The sequence below is a fragment of the Eucalyptus grandis genome, chromosome 3, assembly GCF_016545825.1.
Source record: "Eucalyptus grandis isolate ANBG69807.140 chromosome 3, ASM1654582v1, whole genome shotgun sequence".
NCBI classification, from domain to species: domain Eukaryota; kingdom Viridiplantae; phylum Streptophyta; class Magnoliopsida; order Myrtales; family Myrtaceae; genus Eucalyptus; species Eucalyptus grandis.
The window spans coordinates 53583863-53600513 of record NC_052614.1 but is presented as its reverse complement, the minus strand read 5'-3'; the positions used below and the strand labels follow the sequence as shown (position 1 = coordinate 53600513).

Genomic DNA, 16651 nt, shown 5'->3' with positions numbered 1-16651 from the left:
TAATCGCATTGTTTACAAAAATAAATGAATTAATAATATTATCATCAACTACGAAAACTAGGTATTAGTTATTGTCAACAATGGAAACCCTTTTCCATTAATTAATTTCTCTAAGTGATACAACTATACATTTTTCGAAAAATGTTTGAGCCTTCCGAGGCTGAGAAGATGTGAAGGACAGTGGATGGGTTTGAGCAAGTGATTCTCAATTTGAGATAGTATAAGATAAAAGGAGATTTGAAATCATTCAAATGGTAGAAATATCCTATAACATGTTAGGTGCAATCTAAGAGAAAATTTGAAATCTTTGAAAATTTTGCAATGTAAAATAAGGTTAAAAATCTTCTAAAATCCTTCTTGCTTGAAAATATTTGAAAATTCCAGCTCCAACAGGCTCCTAGTGTACATGATGACTTAAACTCTCTGGACTATTATGTCTAACAAGTAGTCTCTAAGAAATTGACCTCAGGAGCTTAACAATTTTCAATAGACACAACGTGATGAAGTTTTGGTACGATCTTGTGAATAGTGGGAGGCACTTCCTGTGGGTTGTGCGGCTGGACTCTATTGTCGAAGGAAGTGGCAGCACCATCGAGCGAGAGGAGCTAAGGAGTTGACAACAGAGAAAGGGTGCATTGTGGGATGGCCTTGTAAGAGGAGGTTTTGCACCACAGTGTCATTGCGGGGATTGATTTTCAATTTTTCATAGATTGACACTTGCCAATCTACTCATATCACTCGTGGAAACACTTTCCTGGGCGGTATGGGACAGGGTGTTCCTAATGTACAGTAGGTGGAATTCAACACTCGAGCTATAGAATGAAATGGAGGAGGGCGACAAATACTCGATGAATGCTTAGTCCATAGTCCACAAAGAGAGAGATCGTGCTACAAGAATGAGTAATTAAAGGTGAAGTAGAGAGAGGAACTAAGAAATGATTTGGTGATTAAGGAAATGCTAGAACCCAATCAAGAAAGAGAGGGAGCAATGAATGAGGTGGTGAACCTTAATCTTCCAAATAAGCTGTGAGTAAGGGCACTGCACAAGGATACTTGAGACATTGGAGGAAGGGAACATCACAATGGATGGCCACCGGAGTGGTGGTGGGGCATCACTGGTGACAAATACCAAGAATAGTGAGTCTTGCATGAGATGGAATTTTTCTGGTGCGTGCAAATTATTAAATTAATTTTTAAAATTTTATATCCAATCCGGATTTATGCCCCCATTTATACCGGATTTCTTGTCTGCATTTTATGTGGATGAATTCAGATTTATGTGGTCTAGAGAATGTGACTTAACACCGAATAAGATAAATTATTATTTTATCTAAACTCAAATTACCGCCCAATAGAGCCTCGTGGGCTTAAAGTCTTCTTCTAAAGTTATGTCAAACGCACCCAAGTATCGAACAAAATTTGGATTCAACAAGATGAAAACTCCTTTCTTGAATAAAATTCTCCTCAAAATGGAGTACCCAAGAAAGCAAAACGATTCAGCCAAACGCCAAGCCAACTGGGCATTGAGAAAGAGAGAAAAAAGGAAAACGCGGTTCCTCAGTGGAAAACACCAAGAGCAGCTACCCATTGTCCATTTCTCTATGAAAAACTGAACTGCGCGAAAGCCTTCTGCGAATCCAATCGAATGCTTCTTCTGCATCCTGCTCCGATTCAAACGCGTCGCGAGAAGGAACGACAACGAATGCCCGGTCCATGCGATCCCGAGGCGAACCGGACGCCATCGCCGAACGCGGACACGCGACCTCGCCGACCTGAGGAATCATCGGACCTGGACGGAGGGAGATCCTCGAAACGGCGCCGCTCGGGTGCTCCGGACCTTCCGCCGCGAGCAAGCGAGCGCCGAGCGCTGCGACTGTTGCAGTTTCAGTTGGGAGATGGAATGGGAGAGCGAGAGAGAGAGAGAGAGAGACTGGAGGGTTCGGCAAAATTCAAAAGAGTGGGGGAAATCTTTTTTTGCTGTCGTGCCCTTGGATTTTGTACTATTTCTAGTTTCTCCTAGTTTTTTTTTTTTTATTATTATCGAAATTTGGAATAGAGCTTATCAGATTCTTGACGAAAGTAACACACATGCTCGAAATTAATTTGACAATAATGGTTTCAAACTTCTCGCCAACTACACATAAATGATGCGAATAATCGACGCGAATACGATGCACGCAAAATGAATTTCTATTCTAGTCCAAAGTTGTCAATCAATGGGGTGGCTCCCGCTGAATATATTTAGATCTGCGGGCCAATTTATTGATAGTAACACAAACTTGAAAAGTTCCCAATTTGTAAAACAAGTTACTCGCATGTGAATTTACTGAAAATTATTTCGATGTCTATTAAAAAATAGAAATTATTAAACATGAGGTCACAATTTGATTCAACCTTCTTAATGAGTTTTCGACTTTCGAAACTCCTTGAAAAATGTTGGGGTGCTTCACAAGCCTTCCCAAGGCTCTTTTGGCCAGATGCTGGAAGGGATCAATTTTGCACGTTCAGCATTTGGCCGAATGATGAAATTAGTATTTTTCTTTCAAAGCTCCTCCTACTAATTTTTCAATTTTTGATTTTGCCCCTCGTTATTATTATTCATCTTCTTTGTGCGAGTGCGGCTGATGAGGCCAAATTGGACTAGCGAAGAGCTAGCGAGAGGTTAGCGTGATTGCGTGATCGCAAGCCTCGTCACCTAGGTCATGCAACCCTCACAACCTCTTTCTCACCTGTGACCTTAGCCCTTCATCAGAATTAGTGAAGAATTTGATAAATTTTAATAAATAAATAGAAAAATTAAACCCAAAAGCTCTTTGCAAAACAAAAAAAAATTGTCAAACACGACTTGTGGTTCACCAACTTAAGGCATGCCCAAATAGACTTTTATTTTTATTATCAATATAACTCTTCCTTCGAATGCATTTTAATGTCCTTTTTATTCCAAAGCAGCTAGAGGTTTCGCAATATATTAATATCGATCTATAGATTTATATATAATTTTTTGGCTAATCTTTTGATATTTGGATGATATTTTAAATTTTGATAGAAAAGTAAAATATTCTCTTCTTTTCCTTTAAAAAAAAAAGCACAAACAGACATGCCCTTGATAAACTTCTTTTGCTTTAAAAGGTACTAAAGTTCTAGGAAAAGGAAAAGTTACTTTAAAATTCGCATGGGTTTAGTAACTTTTTAAGTTTGAAAGCGACACTAAAATTATTAGAAATTAATTCATTTTAATTACGTTTTTTTTTTTTAATTGACAGAGACAAATTTAAAAGATATCAGTGGGCCATTAAAGCAATAATTAGTAATCAAAATTACTCGAAAATTGGTAAAACAGATTGATTGTCTCACTTTTTCCGAAAACACCCGTCGATGGAAGTCAGTTTATCCATGCTCAATTATTTCATTCATACAAATCAGCAAGGGTGAGTTACCAGCAGAGCACCCTGCAAATTTTGTAATAGTACTTTTGTCCATTTTTATCCTTCATTTTGTTACTATAATGCATAGAAAGACTTTTTAACTATCCTTAATTGAGGATGCATATATTTCATAGAAGACTCGAGATTTAATATTTTCTAAAAAAAAGTTTATTGCATTGTTTACAAAAATAAATGAATTAATAATATTTTCATCAATCACGAAATCAACTAGGTATAAATTATTGCTGATAATTAAAAACATTTTCCATTAATTAATTTCTCTAAGCAATATAACTATTCATTTTTCAAAAATATTTTCTAAATTTTAAGTTTTCCATTGTACAAAAGCATCCTAAATGTTATTATTGCATACACTTCTAATGAGCCTTCCTAGGGCAAGGAGATGTGAAGGACAGTGGATGGGTTTGAGCAAATGATTCTCGATTTATTATAGAATAGTATGAAAGGATCATTCGGATTGTAGAAATATTCTATCATATGTTTAGTGCAATCTAAGATAAAATTTAAAATCTTTGAAAAATTTTCATCGTAAAATAAGGTTGAAAATCTAATCCTTCCTATTTGAAAATTCGAACTCCATAGCTATTAATGTCGGCTTATCTGTCAATCGCGGGCTCCTCGTGTACATGATGACTCAAACACTCTTTTAACTATTGTGTCAACAAGTAGTCTATGAGAAATTGACCTCGGGAGCTTAACAATTTTCAATCGACACAACCTCATGAAGTTTTGGTACAATCTTGTGAATAGCGAGAAGCACTTCCTACGGGTTGTGCCGCCGGACTCTATTGTCAGAGGAAGTGGCGGCACCATCCGGAGGAGCTAAGGGAGGCGACAATAGAGAAGGGGTGCATTGTGGGATGGCCTTGCAGGAGGAGATTTTGCACCACAGTGTCATTTTGGGATTGATTTACATAGATTTGAGCTGGACACTTGCCAATCTACTCATATCACTTGTGGAAACACTATCCTGGGCGGTATGGGATAGGGGCGTTCCTAATGCACAGTAGGTGGAACTCGACACTCGACCTACAGGGCAAGATGGAGGAGGGCGACAAATACTCGATGAATGCTTAGTCCATAGTTCACCAAGAGAGAGGTCATGCTACAATGAAGATCGAGAATGAGTAATCAAAGGTGAAGTAGAGAGAGGAACCAAGAAATGATTCAGCGATGGAGGAAATGCTAGAAACCAACTGAGAAAAAGAGGGTGCAACGGATGAGGTGGTGAGATCTAATCTTCAAATAAGTCGTGAGCAAGAGCGTCGTGTGAGGATATACTCCAGACGTTGGAGTGAGGGAACATCACAATGAATGACCACTAGAGTGGTGGTGGGGGGCCGTTGGTGAGAAATGCCAAAGACGGTGAGTCTAGCATTAGGTGGACTTTTTCTGGTACCTAGGAATTGTTAACTTATAAAATTTTATATCCAATTCGAGTTTGTCCCACATCTTTTGTCGAATTTCTTATATACATTGTATCCGGATGAATCTAGATTTACCAGATTTGAAGAATGCCACCAAATACCCAATAATAGAAACATATATTATTTTATCGGAATTCAAATCTAGATCATCAAACGCAACTTTCTAGGCTCAAAATCTTTCGACAAAGTTACATCAGATCAGACGAACCTAAGCATGGCACAAACCCATTTTATCATCAGATTCCAAACTCTTCCCTTTGTTTAAAAAAGGACAACAAAAGGACAAAAAAAAGTTTTATGATAAACAAGCCGCTGTTCGGTGCGGGTAGTAGAGCGCAACAGCGACCCATCGACCTACTCCCTCCTCCTAAGTCCTAACGGATTCCCCCTCCCCCTGTCGACGTCGCTCCCAACCTCCTCGCCCTTTCGAACGCCCCGCGACGGACGACGTCGTAGAGAACGCCTCGAGAAATGTGACCGTTGCCGCTAATTCACATCTCGGACAACGGACAAAAGGACACCCGGCGAGGAGCAGCTCGCGAGCACCGCTCCGCACGTACTCACATGGGCCGTGTCCCCGTTTCCAAACACCGCCCCACCCTCTCTCTCTCTATCTCTATCTCGCTCTCTGAAACGCTGCCACCCTGCTTGCTGCTCTGTCCAAAGCTCTGTCCGACTCTCTCTCTCTAGCCCTCTCCCTCTCTCTCTCTTTCTCTCTCTTCGCGTGAAGTGAAATCTGCGTGAAGTTGGTGAGACCCGGCAACGCACGCGAGGAGCCTAGCCGATCCGAGCAACTGGGTAGCGGCCGGTTTCGCCTTCCGTCGAAGCTTTTCCGGCGAGTTCCGTGGGGGAGGGAGGGAAGGAAATGGGGTGCGCGCAGTCGAAGATCGACAACGAGGAGTCGGTGGCGCGCTGCAAGGAGCGGAGGAACTTCATGAAGGACGCGGTGGCGGCGAGGAACGCCTTCGCGGCGGGGCACACCGGGTACGCCATGGCCCTCAAGAACACCGGCGCCGCGCTCGGCGACTACGGCCACGGCGAGGCCGAGGAGAGCTTCGACCACGCCCTCCGCAGCCAGGCGGCGCCGCTGGAAGCCGCCCCGCCACCGCCGCCCCCGCCCCGCCGCCGCCCCGCCGCCGCCGCCGCTGCCGCCGATGGACACCCTCATGCCGCCCCCTCCTCCTCCGCCGCCGAACTTCTCCCCCAGCTCGAGCCCGCTCAAGAGGGCCAGCAGCTTGCCGGAGCCGAGGCGGAACCCCATCGCGAGGAAAGAGTCGGCCGCGATTCCGGAGGAAGACGAGGTGGAAGACGAGGGCCGGGCCCGTGAGGAAGAAGAAGAAGAAGAAGAGGAGGAGGAGAAGATGCAGAGTCTCCGGCGGCCGCCTCGTCCGCGGCCGAGGGCGAGAAATACCGCCGCCGCTCCTCCGGGGAGTGCTCCGCTGAGCAATGCCGTCCCGCCAGTGCCGGGTACGGATGTGGCGTGGGATTACTTCTTCAATGTGGAGCTTCCAGCTTCGAGTCTGAACGATGAAGAGGAGATTGATAACGGGAACGTCGAGAGCGAAGGCATCGGATTTGGAGAAATGGGCAATGGGCCAAATGGAAATGGGGTCATGGAGGTCGAACCGAAGACGCCGGAGAAGGTGGTGGAGACGAAAGTAGCGGCGGCTGCGGCGGTGGAGGAGAGCGGCGTGAAGGATGTGGGGAATGTGCAGATCCAGCATTCGAGTACTGCTCCTGCTGAATTAGGCCGGAAAGCGGGCAAGGCTGGAAATGGGGTCAGTCTGATGAAGGTGCTGAACGACATTGACGATCTGTTCCTCAAGGCTTCCGAGAGCGCACAGGAGGTCTCGAAAATGCTCGAGGCAACACGGTTGCATTACCACTCGAATTTCGCCGACGCTCGGAGTAATTTCCTGCGCCTTTCTCTTTCAACTATTTCTGTCTGTACATCTGGGTTTATTTGCAGAAACTTGTGTGTTGAAGATTGTTCCATGGAGATAATCTGTGCCTTGTCTGTACTTGAGTTTTCTCAACCCATGACGCCGGCGTGTTCATCGATCTTTATCTCATGTGTCTCTAGACAAATGTGGCGCTGAATGTGGTCTAGCTCTTTGTGTAATTCTAGATTCCACCTTCTCTTTCTAGTGACTCGCGGCTTTCGCCTCTTTCTCAAGAGATATGTTGGATTTAGTATCGACTGGATTGTGAAATAATTCATGTTGAGTTGTGGAAGAGACATTCGTTCGTAGTTAAAAGCAAATCGTTTATCATGAAAATGCTTTTCCACACTGGGGATATTAGATAATCGCGGGCTTTCCTCAGCTTGTGGTGATGTTTCTCTTTTGCAAGTAAGGAGAGCACAACATACTTATAAAGTGCACGAGCTGGCCTCTTGTGGAGCACTAGATACTGTTCATGCTAAGATGATGGTGCTAATAATGCTGATTAAGGGATTAGCCCTGAGCTTGAAGGATGTTGCTCTAGACATTTTCAGTTAAAATTGATAAGGGGGAAGAAGGGTAGCATCATTAGAGATGCACTGCTAGAAGAAGGAGATAGTATCTATTTAGACTCTGTAACTAGAAGTGTTAGCGATCAAGTATGTTTCTTGAGTAGAGATTTGTTTTCTCAAGTGATTTAGAACTTCCAAAGGGACTTCTTCCTTGGTTATTTATTCCTAAGGTGTTCCTCTAATAAGGAAATGTGTTCATAGAAAGGTTGTTTGTTATGAATTCTCTATGATCTATTCTTCATTACTGGCAGTGAAATTGCTAAACTTAAAAGAACACGTGGGATATGCTTTCATTTCTAATTGAATATCTTAGTTTTGGTGGTGGACATGGCATAATTTTGTCATCAATCTGATAGGCTTCAAATGACACAGGTCACATCGATCATTCTGCAAGGGTCATGCGTGTCATCACATGGAATAAGTCATTCAGAGGTGGCATATCCAATGGTGACAGTGTTAAGGATGACCTTGATACAGATGAATATGAAACTCATGCCACAGTTTTGGATAAGCTATTAGCATGGGAGAAAAAGCTCTACGAAGAAGTGAAGGTATGCAGTCCTTCATTCTGTCCCAGAGATTTGGCAATCTGATTATATGCATGTGCATTTTCATTTCTTGATCGCCATTTTAGTTTATTTTGGTTCAGTTGCCAATGTGGGATAAATTAAGCCTCTGGGATAATCAAATGAAATAAAATTCTGAAAGTTTCTCTCAATAAGTAAGCTCTTGATCATGTTCGTAGATTTGCTGCTGAAAGGACCGGAGATATGCCATAAGTCAAAATAGAAATTGATGTGACCTTTGAGTTTTGAATAAGCTGCTCCTTTGTGTTTTGATGCATGTTAAACTTTTGTACTATGAATAATCTTTCTGTGTTTACACATTGATAGCAAGGTGAGCACATGAAGCTAGAGTATCAGAAAAAGGTGGCTTTGCTAAACAAGCAGAAGAAACGTGGTGCTAGTGGTGAATCCCTGGAGAAAACAAAAGCAGCTGTAAGTCATTTGCATACGACATACATAGTTGACATGCAGTCCATGGATTCAACTGCTTCAGAAATAAACCACATAAGGGACAAACAGCTGTACCCAAAGCTTGCGCAACTTGTCGATGGGTAAGTTCCCATACCTGGAAACTGAGAGAATATACGATTGTTCTGTTTGTTCTGTTTCAATGTATCCATATGCTTTCATCTTTTATAGGCCTTCTGCTTCAGACTGTTCCTCTTATAACTAGGAGCTAGGACCTGTACTGCACCAGCTCTTATTCTTCTCTAAAAGTCGGAGTTCTCCTTTCTGAAAACGTCCCTTCTCATATCTTTATGAAGTGACTTCAGTTCATCTATATTGATCTGTCTGCTCCTTTCTGCTGGTGGAAGTTTTGAAATTTTGGTCCGTTTGATTTTATCTTTCTCAAGTGAATGCTGACTTGTGCTTATTGCAAGTTTAATCGAAGCTTGTCAATTGCAGATGTTGTCATCTTATTTGTTAATTTTCTGTTTGGACTACCTTGGAATGGATTTTATCATGATTGGGTATCTTTATTTGAAATTTAGGATGGCGAATATGTGGGAAAAATGCGCATGCATCATGATAAGCAGGAGTCTATTGTTAGAGACCTGATGTCCCTGGACAGCTCAAATGCGCCCAAGGAAACAACTAAGCATCACTATGACCGCACAGACCAACTTCATAAATATGTTCTTGAGTGGCAATTACAATTTGACAAGCTCATTACCCATCAGAAACAATACATCCAAGCTTTACACAGCTGGTTAAAGTTAAATCTTATTCCCATTGAGAGTAGCCTTAAAGAAAAGATCTCATCTCCACCCAGGGCCCAGAATCCTCCAATCCAAGCTCTGATAGTCTCGTGGCATGACTACCTTGAAAAGCTTCCTGACGAGCTTGCTAAGTCTGCTATTTTTGCATTTGCTGCTGTAATACACAACATCATAGCACATCAGGAAGAGGAGATGAAACTGAAAGACAAGTGTGAGGAGACTAGAAGAGAGTACTTGCGCAAGAAACAGGCATTTGAGGATTGGTACCAGAAATACGAGCACCGAAGGGTGCCCGACGAAACTAGAACAGAAGATGCAAACCATCATGACCCTGTGGTGATAGAGCGGCAAGCGGTGGTCGAAAGCTTGTATAAGAAGTTGGAAGATGATGTTGAAGCTCACCGAAGACTGTGTATTCAGGTCAGAGAGAAGTCACTGGGGAATCTCAAGAATCGCTTGCCCGAGCTCTTCCGAGCTATGGCAGCCTATTCACAACACTGTGCAGATGCTTATGGAAATTTGAGGTTCATAACACAGTCGCAGAGATCAAACGGGCCTGCCTCCTAGAATGGTAACACCTGTTTCGTTGGGAGAAGTGTCTAAGATCGTGAACTTTAGTAGGCGATCATCCTTATTATATCGCTATACACATATTTCCATACAGCCTTGGTTGTTTTAATCTGTTAATATCCACTCGTCACCTCCCACATGAACATGCACATGCTCAGATGGATGGTGTGGTAATTTTGAAGTGAACGCCCAGGTATATTAGTATTTGCCGTCTTCATGAGTTTATTTGCGAATAGCAAGCACGTATGCTTAGAGTATTCCGAATGCCTTAGGCCTTTTTCAAGTTGAAGTTGGTGCGGTGCTCCAAAATATGCATTGCAGTGTCCTCATATGGTCATGATGAAACTGATTATTCATTATTGTAGTGGTGTGTATAATCTTGGGGCATTTGGGAAATGAAGTTGCATGACAGAAAAGGCCAGGCAAGAGTACTCCTCATGCAGTCCTTACAAAGTGACAAGGATCACCAAGTATCCCAAAAGCCTAGACCTATAGCTCCTAACCACGTGCCTCCATACCTTAGGCCCTGTACAGTTAGGAATCTAATCAATTCTGGAATGACTCTTTGTACGTCAGTAATGTTTTCTTGCCTTGAGAAATCAGAAACCAATGGGTGTACCCATTTGGAAGTTGTTCTTTGGTGTAATCTCTGACACTCGAAAAAGCATCAGAAAACCAAGATGAGAAGGAACGTTTCTAATTGGAAAATTGGAACAGTTCTTGTTCAGTTAGGGGGATTAATCAAATCCAAAAGCAAAGGTTACTACTTTCGGTTCATTTCGTTCAGGCGAGGCACTTCAGGGATTGATTTCTACAGCACCTTTAGTGGCCAATGAAGAGAAAATTACCTTTCCTTCTCTGGTGGATGGTTAGTGGTATTCCTTATCCCACTACCTTTTGCATTACGCACAATTTCACATCTCCGCATGCTGAGCAGTTTGTGGTAGGGTTGGTTTTGACTCTGAGAGGGGTCTCATGAGCTATGAAGAGAGAGAGAGAGAGAGAGTGGCTGGCAAAATTGACCTTTCGGCGGTTGTCTTTATTAAATTTTTGCAGACTTTTTGGATGCTTGGGGGTCGGCCATGGGACCTTGACCTCATCAAAGCCCCCAACTTGGTCCTGCTGGTTTTGGGACCAGGAGGTACATTAGATTTACTCTCTCAAAGCTCATTACGTAAGGGCTAGTCTCAATTTGAATCAATGAAATCTAGATGACCTCGGTTTTGTCACTCGAACTTCATTCTTCGTTACAAACCGTGTATCTCCGTAACGACACACAGGCACGTACTGATGGTCCGTTGCCCGGGTCTACAAATTAGTCGACTTGATCCTATATGAATCATGCGTCGAACATCGATCCGTTTTGCCTTTTCCTCTGTTCTTTTGTGAAAGCGATGGTAGTTTTTTGGTATCTTCTTGTCAATTGTGTATATGACCAGTTCATTTGGAGATGCTCCATCAACCAAACCTGAGTTCTCTTCCTTTGTCTAGCGTGGCCTCCATGAGATATCTATTCCCACCAATCAGGACCACTTCCTCAGAATTAAACGAGACGTCCCAGTCCTTTGTTAAAATTGTCACCCCTAGAGTTTGCCGTTATGATGCTAAGATTTTTTAGTCTGGCCGAATCTCAAACACGGCTCAATCTTGATGGCCGGGCTACTTTTCATTCCTCGGATCCTACAGCCGCCTAACCAGGTGGTTCAAGTCAAAATGCTGAATACACATTCACACATGTCCCTTTTAAATTCATTAAATACACCAAAGCTAACATCATTGGGTCATGTTACGTGCGCACCTACTTAAACCCGCATCTTTAGTTCAAGCTCATTCTGCGCTTCACGATCTGCCGGTTTCATCTTCTCTCTTGGGAAACAGATGGGCATCAAGAACTGGCGGGAGCCAAGGATGGAGGTCATCCACTTGGGGAGGAACGGCAACAGCAACGACAGCAACAAGCCTAGTCATGGTCAGCATGAGAAAATACATCAAGGGTGGCAACGATTTTGGAGAAGATTCAAGAGGGACAAGAAGGTCTCCAGTTCTATTAACAACAACAAAATCAAGGGTTCTTATGATCCTGATGAATACTCTCAGAATTTCGATGAAGGAATCGATTGTGCTGAGCCCGATAATCTCTCTCGGTCATTCTCCGCTCGGTTCGCCGATCCGTGGTGGAGGATCGATCCGAAGAAGATAATGTTGGTAGATATGGATTGAGGTTGTTCAAATGGGTCAATTAGCTTAGCTGCTGTGTATGTAACCTTGTTTGCAGGATTGGGTCTTGAGTCCCTCTCCAACTGTATTATAATTCATGCAAAGGGTTTGGCTATTCTTTTCTTCCTTCACTTGCCTTTCTCTCTGTCCTTGCAGCTATCGCTGTTTACTTGTCCTCAGAATGATAAATCAAATAGTAGACAAAAAGATACCGTTCGCTACAGAAGGAAAACTGTATCAATCATGGGCATAAAGAATTTGAGAAGACAAGAAACGGTTTAATGGAGAAGGGACTGTTTTCAAATTTCCAGTCTATGAAAGATGCACGTGGTAGTGAATCCTACCGGCGGTCATAATTTGCTTCATGAAATTTAGAAAAAATTCTCCGATCATGATACTAGAATAATTACAATGAAATAATGAACAAAAAACGCTTTAAAATATTGAATTATTCTTTATTCAGCATGCTTAGCAAGCGTTCCAATGATGCCATCAACGAATGTCGGACGCGGAATATATTCGGTATGCTGCAAGGAAATGAGAAGGACATGAGCTATCCATGTGATTGGTTTTCTAGGAGGGTTCAATTGCACAGTTCAAGAGTCACCATCATTGACAATTCAAAGCCATTGAAATTCGGTTGGCTCAGATTAAAAAAACACGCTGCAAGCCTCGTTTCAAGATGGCATCTCGTGCTTTTTTTTTTTTTTTGGTCAGAGCATCTCGTGCTTTGAAAAGCAACAAAAAGGGGGCGCGCTCTCTCTTTTGGTATGTACGTGAAAATAGGCACGTCTTGGGTGAAGTTTTGCGATCTCTAGGCAAATCAATTTACTCAAGACAAGAACAAACGGCTGGAATGTCCCCACCTTTTCTGCCACCTTTTCTGCTACCCTTTAGCCAAAAGTAACTAAAGATCATGTGAGAGAGAGAGAGAGAGAGAGAGGTGCTTTATTGGCGAGTGGAAGACAACAATGTACGCAAGAAAAGAATCTGGGTTGGGGGCAACAAAGTTAGACTGTGTTTAGACTGTGTTTTGCAGGGTTAGACAGATGGGAGGTAGATGGTTGGGGCACGTTTTAATGTCTTGTGGAAAATTCAAATGCTTTACTCATATTTTTGTCTGCTGCATGAGGAATTCCACAGGCACAAGTTTTCACCTGACTAGACTTTTAATAACTTGAGAAAAAGGGAAGCATAGAAAACTGCTGAAAATGAAATCTCAGGGTACCATGACCCATGATGATTGTCGAAATCAACGGTCATGTATTTTGCCCCACCCACCCCCTTCCCCCCAAAAAAAAAAAAAAACATTCATGATGGAGTGCTAATGTAGCTTGATTTTATACAATTTTTTTGGTGAAATCATAGTGGATAGTCAACAGTAATAAACCCAATATTAAAGAAAAATAAGTAGCCATATTAATTTACCCAAAAATATGACTCATTTTCCTAAAATATCGTTGTTATGGAGAAATAAGATTGTCAATTACGTGATTAATCACTCTCGGCGTACATGATTCTGAACATTAATCACTGGAACCAAGTGCTAAGAACAATTAAGACTAGACTATTATCAAGTGTTAAGAGTTCTCACTAGATCTAGACATATGATTACATGATTAGCCTATTGCTTTGATTGTTATCTTGAACCATCTCAGGGTTAAATGTCTTTGGTTTTGGACTTTGAGCTTGCGGACAAATTGAGCAATGTGACTTTTTCTAATGGGCTTGGTTCACAATCCGGATAGGCTTTGTCACCATTTGGATGGGCCCTTTGGACAGCTTTGAGCAATCCCATAGTCCAACAGTTGAAATTTCTGTAGCACTCGTCCAAAAAAAATCGTCGCAAAATACTTAAAAATTAAAAAATTATGAAAAAATGATGGCACGAAAGTGTCAATTTTATTTAGATGTTTCCAAAATTTTGAGTATTTAGGATAAATTAGTCATGAAGTTAACATTAGAAGTGAAAGATCCATAGCTGAACAAAACCCTCCATGCGGTCTATTTTAAGTTCAATCATCAAAAGTCTAAAGTAAAATATGAGAACATTACAAATATATTCCTAAGACTTTTAGCCAAATGACAAAGTGATTCATTCCGCTTGTGATCCATTACTTTTAGCCAAATGACAGAGTGATTCATTCCGCTTGTGATCCATTTATACTTCAAAAGGAAAGAAGAAGAAGAAGAAGAAGAAGAAAAAAGTTAATGTTTTCCCCATAAATTCTGGGATGGCTGCAATAGTTAATTGATCTGACCCATAGAAGAAACAATATGTGCCAATTGCAAGGTCACTAGAGTATCTTCATCACAACTTGAATACTTTTGTGGCATTCACAGTCAGGGTGTGTGATCGAGTCGACACACCGTTAAGCTCGAGCTTGACTCGACTCGCAAACTTGGTGCTCCAAACTCTACTTGAGCTCAACTGAGTAATAAAATTCCTGCTCAAGCCCCATTTGACTAAAAAAATTGAGATATTTGGGCTCGGCTTGACTCTGCTTGATTATGATTATGTTATAGATGAACTCAAGCTCGAGCTCAGCTTGAAATTAGACAAGCTGATACCAAATAATCATCGAGCCAAGCCCGAGCCACTTGCAAGTAGCTTGACTCTTTTCCCCCATATTTACAGCAACTAACTGTGAGACAGATCTTCCTCTTGACCTCTTTCATGTAAAATCTATCCACCATTTTTTCACCTCCCAAATGTTTTTACTCCATAAGGCTACGACAGAAATGCTGCAGAACTGAAATAAATCTGTCTGAAAAAGTGACCGCTGTTTAAACGAGAGATTGACCTGATACAATTCATTCTGCAAGACCTTTTCTGTCTGTTGACAAAGACAGCAAAAGCTCTTTCAACGTTCTAGACCCAATGATATTGATAAATGAGCTTTCAGCATACTTCTATTACAGTCTTATCCGGTTCTGCTACATTGGAGATGATTATAATCTCAATTTTCTAACTAAATTGGAGGAGAGTGTACTCTATCATCCAAACTTCAAGCAGCAGCTGGTTTGCTGGCCGCATGCTTACATGGAACTTGTTGGTTTTGATTCTTCAACTCATCGCCAGCCACAAGAAAGAATGCTGTGTGCCTATCAGCATAATTACAAAGATATATTTAGTCTTGCTACAAGTGAGGATTAACATCCAGAAGAAAAGGAAGTTCAAAAGTTTTTCACCTGAAAAAGTTCATCATCTTAGTCTTTGAGTCATCGTCAATTTCAGCAATGCTGTCTAGTGCTTGTTGCATGTGATGCAACCACCTTTCCGCTGCTTGACGGGTGACAGGAAAGGGTCGATGGCGCCCAATTAATGCAGGATGACCTGCCGAATCAGCAATGTTTGAAATAAACATGTTTAGCTGTAGTCCAAGATTAGTGTCATTAAAGTAACGGGGATTCAGTCATCAATATCCCTGAATGGGGACAAAATCAGATCAAAAGAATGAGTTCTCTAAATAGAATAAACCAAATGAGCTTCAGAGAAACGAGACTTGTCCCAACCATGTCAAAGATGCTCAATGTAAATCAGACACAACTACATCAAACTCTTCAGAAACAGAAAATGCTACAAAAGGCTTGAAACATATAGACATGAATCATAGGAGGAGAGGTTAAACATGACTTTAGTAAAATCTCTACTTGTTTCTTGAAGCCTCGACTTTCAAAGCTGGAAGCCACTGCGACTTCTAACTGTGTAGACACGTAATCTCATCTGATAGCTGTACCGACATGTTCAAATTGTTCTACAGACCATTACGATGGACATCACCACATCTTGGTAGCCTCAAATGGAAATGCGAATCGCTACACGACACTAATAGGAAAGCAGGAAAAATACCTTTCCTCTGGGAATACAGTGGTGGACCGCCCATTCTTTGCACAAAGAATTCATATTGGTTTTGAATTGCTTCTTCCTTCTTTGAATTCGCAAAGATCGACCGAAACCATTCTTCTTCATCATCGTACACCCTGATCCACCAGACCTCAGATCAACAAGCTTCTGTATTACAACTTACAAGATAATCTTTTCCTTTCAGGCCCTCCTAATCATGACTCAAACAAGTCCACTTCCTAACTCAGAAAAATCGAGCAAGGCCATATCTAATGAAAGCACGAAGAAACTAACCAACCCGATGGTCCGAAGTGCATCTTACTCTTCCAAACTAGTCAATCACATTCTCAATCATCAAAGCCAGAATCTTGTCATAATTTTTTGTTTTCAACAATCTCAATTGACCCATAAGAAGCGGCAGTTCATCAAGATATACAACTAAAAAGAACACTTCCAAGCTCCACCCTCCGAAAAGACATCGCGGGGAGCATCAGACCGATCATCCGCCATCATCAGAGCAACACCCACGAACTTCATTGAGCAGCACCAACATAAACAGCGCGATCGAACAAATGGGCAAGCACAAAAACACGCGTTCCCCACGACAAGATCAAAAAGAAACGAAATATCTCCCTCGACGTATGCAGAGAAGCGACCTGGTGTAGAAATTGGTGGAGAGATTGACGAAGGTGGGGAGGCCGAGCTTCTCGAAGAGGTTGGTGCCGTCGATGGCGAAGGCGTCCTCCTGGTCAACGCCGCTCCATTGCGCCGCCTTCTCCTGCAGGCTCTGCATCTCTCTCTCTCTCTCTCTCTCTCTCTCTCTCTCTATCGAAAAAAAGAGCT

The 16651-nt window shown here is 42.0% G+C and overlaps 2 protein-coding genes across 2 annotated transcripts; one reads left to right on the top strand and one right to left on the bottom strand.

Moving 5' to 3' along the window:
• The first annotated feature begins 5387 nt into the window (after positions 1–5387).
• LOC104437750 (protein ROLLING AND ERECT LEAF 2) lies at positions 5388–12084 on the top strand. The gene is given in 7 exon segments (XM_010050772.3): positions 5388–5983; positions 5985–6781; positions 7761–7939; positions 8282–8505; positions 8947–8963; positions 8966–10612; positions 11623–12084. Coding segments are annotated over 6 exon segments (2238 nt in total). The 5' UTR covers positions 5388–5738; the 3' UTR covers positions 9742–10612; positions 11623–12084.
• Positions 12085–14657: 2573 nt separating this feature from the next.
• Positions 14658–16633, bottom strand: LOC104437748 (two-on-two hemoglobin-3). The gene is made up of 4 exons (XM_010050767.3): positions 16465–16633; positions 15815–15945; positions 15154–15298; positions 14658–15066 (listed from the first exon to the last, which is right to left on the bottom strand). Exons 1-4 carry the CDS (start codon positions 16599–16601, stop codon positions 14970–14972), a joined length of 510 nt encoding a protein of 169 aa, XP_010049069.2. The 5' UTR covers positions 16602–16633; the 3' UTR covers positions 14658–14969.
• Between the last annotated feature and the right edge of the window lie 18 nt (positions 16634–16651).

Bases quoted from the DNA above. Each gene is read 5' to 3' on its own strand.
- LOC104437748 (XM_010050767.3), bottom strand. From the start codon at position 16,601: ATGCAGAGCCTGCAGGAGAAGGCGGCGCAATGGAGCGGCGTTGACCAG. The intron at 15,946-16,464 runs GTCGCTTCTCTG...CTGGTGGATCAG, and splicing joins TCCACCAATTTCTACACCAG to GGTGTACGATGATGAAGAAG. The intron at 15,299-15,814 runs GTATTTTTCCTG...CTGATTCGGCAG, and splicing joins ACTGTATTCCCAGAGGAAAG to GTCATCCTGCATTAATTGGG.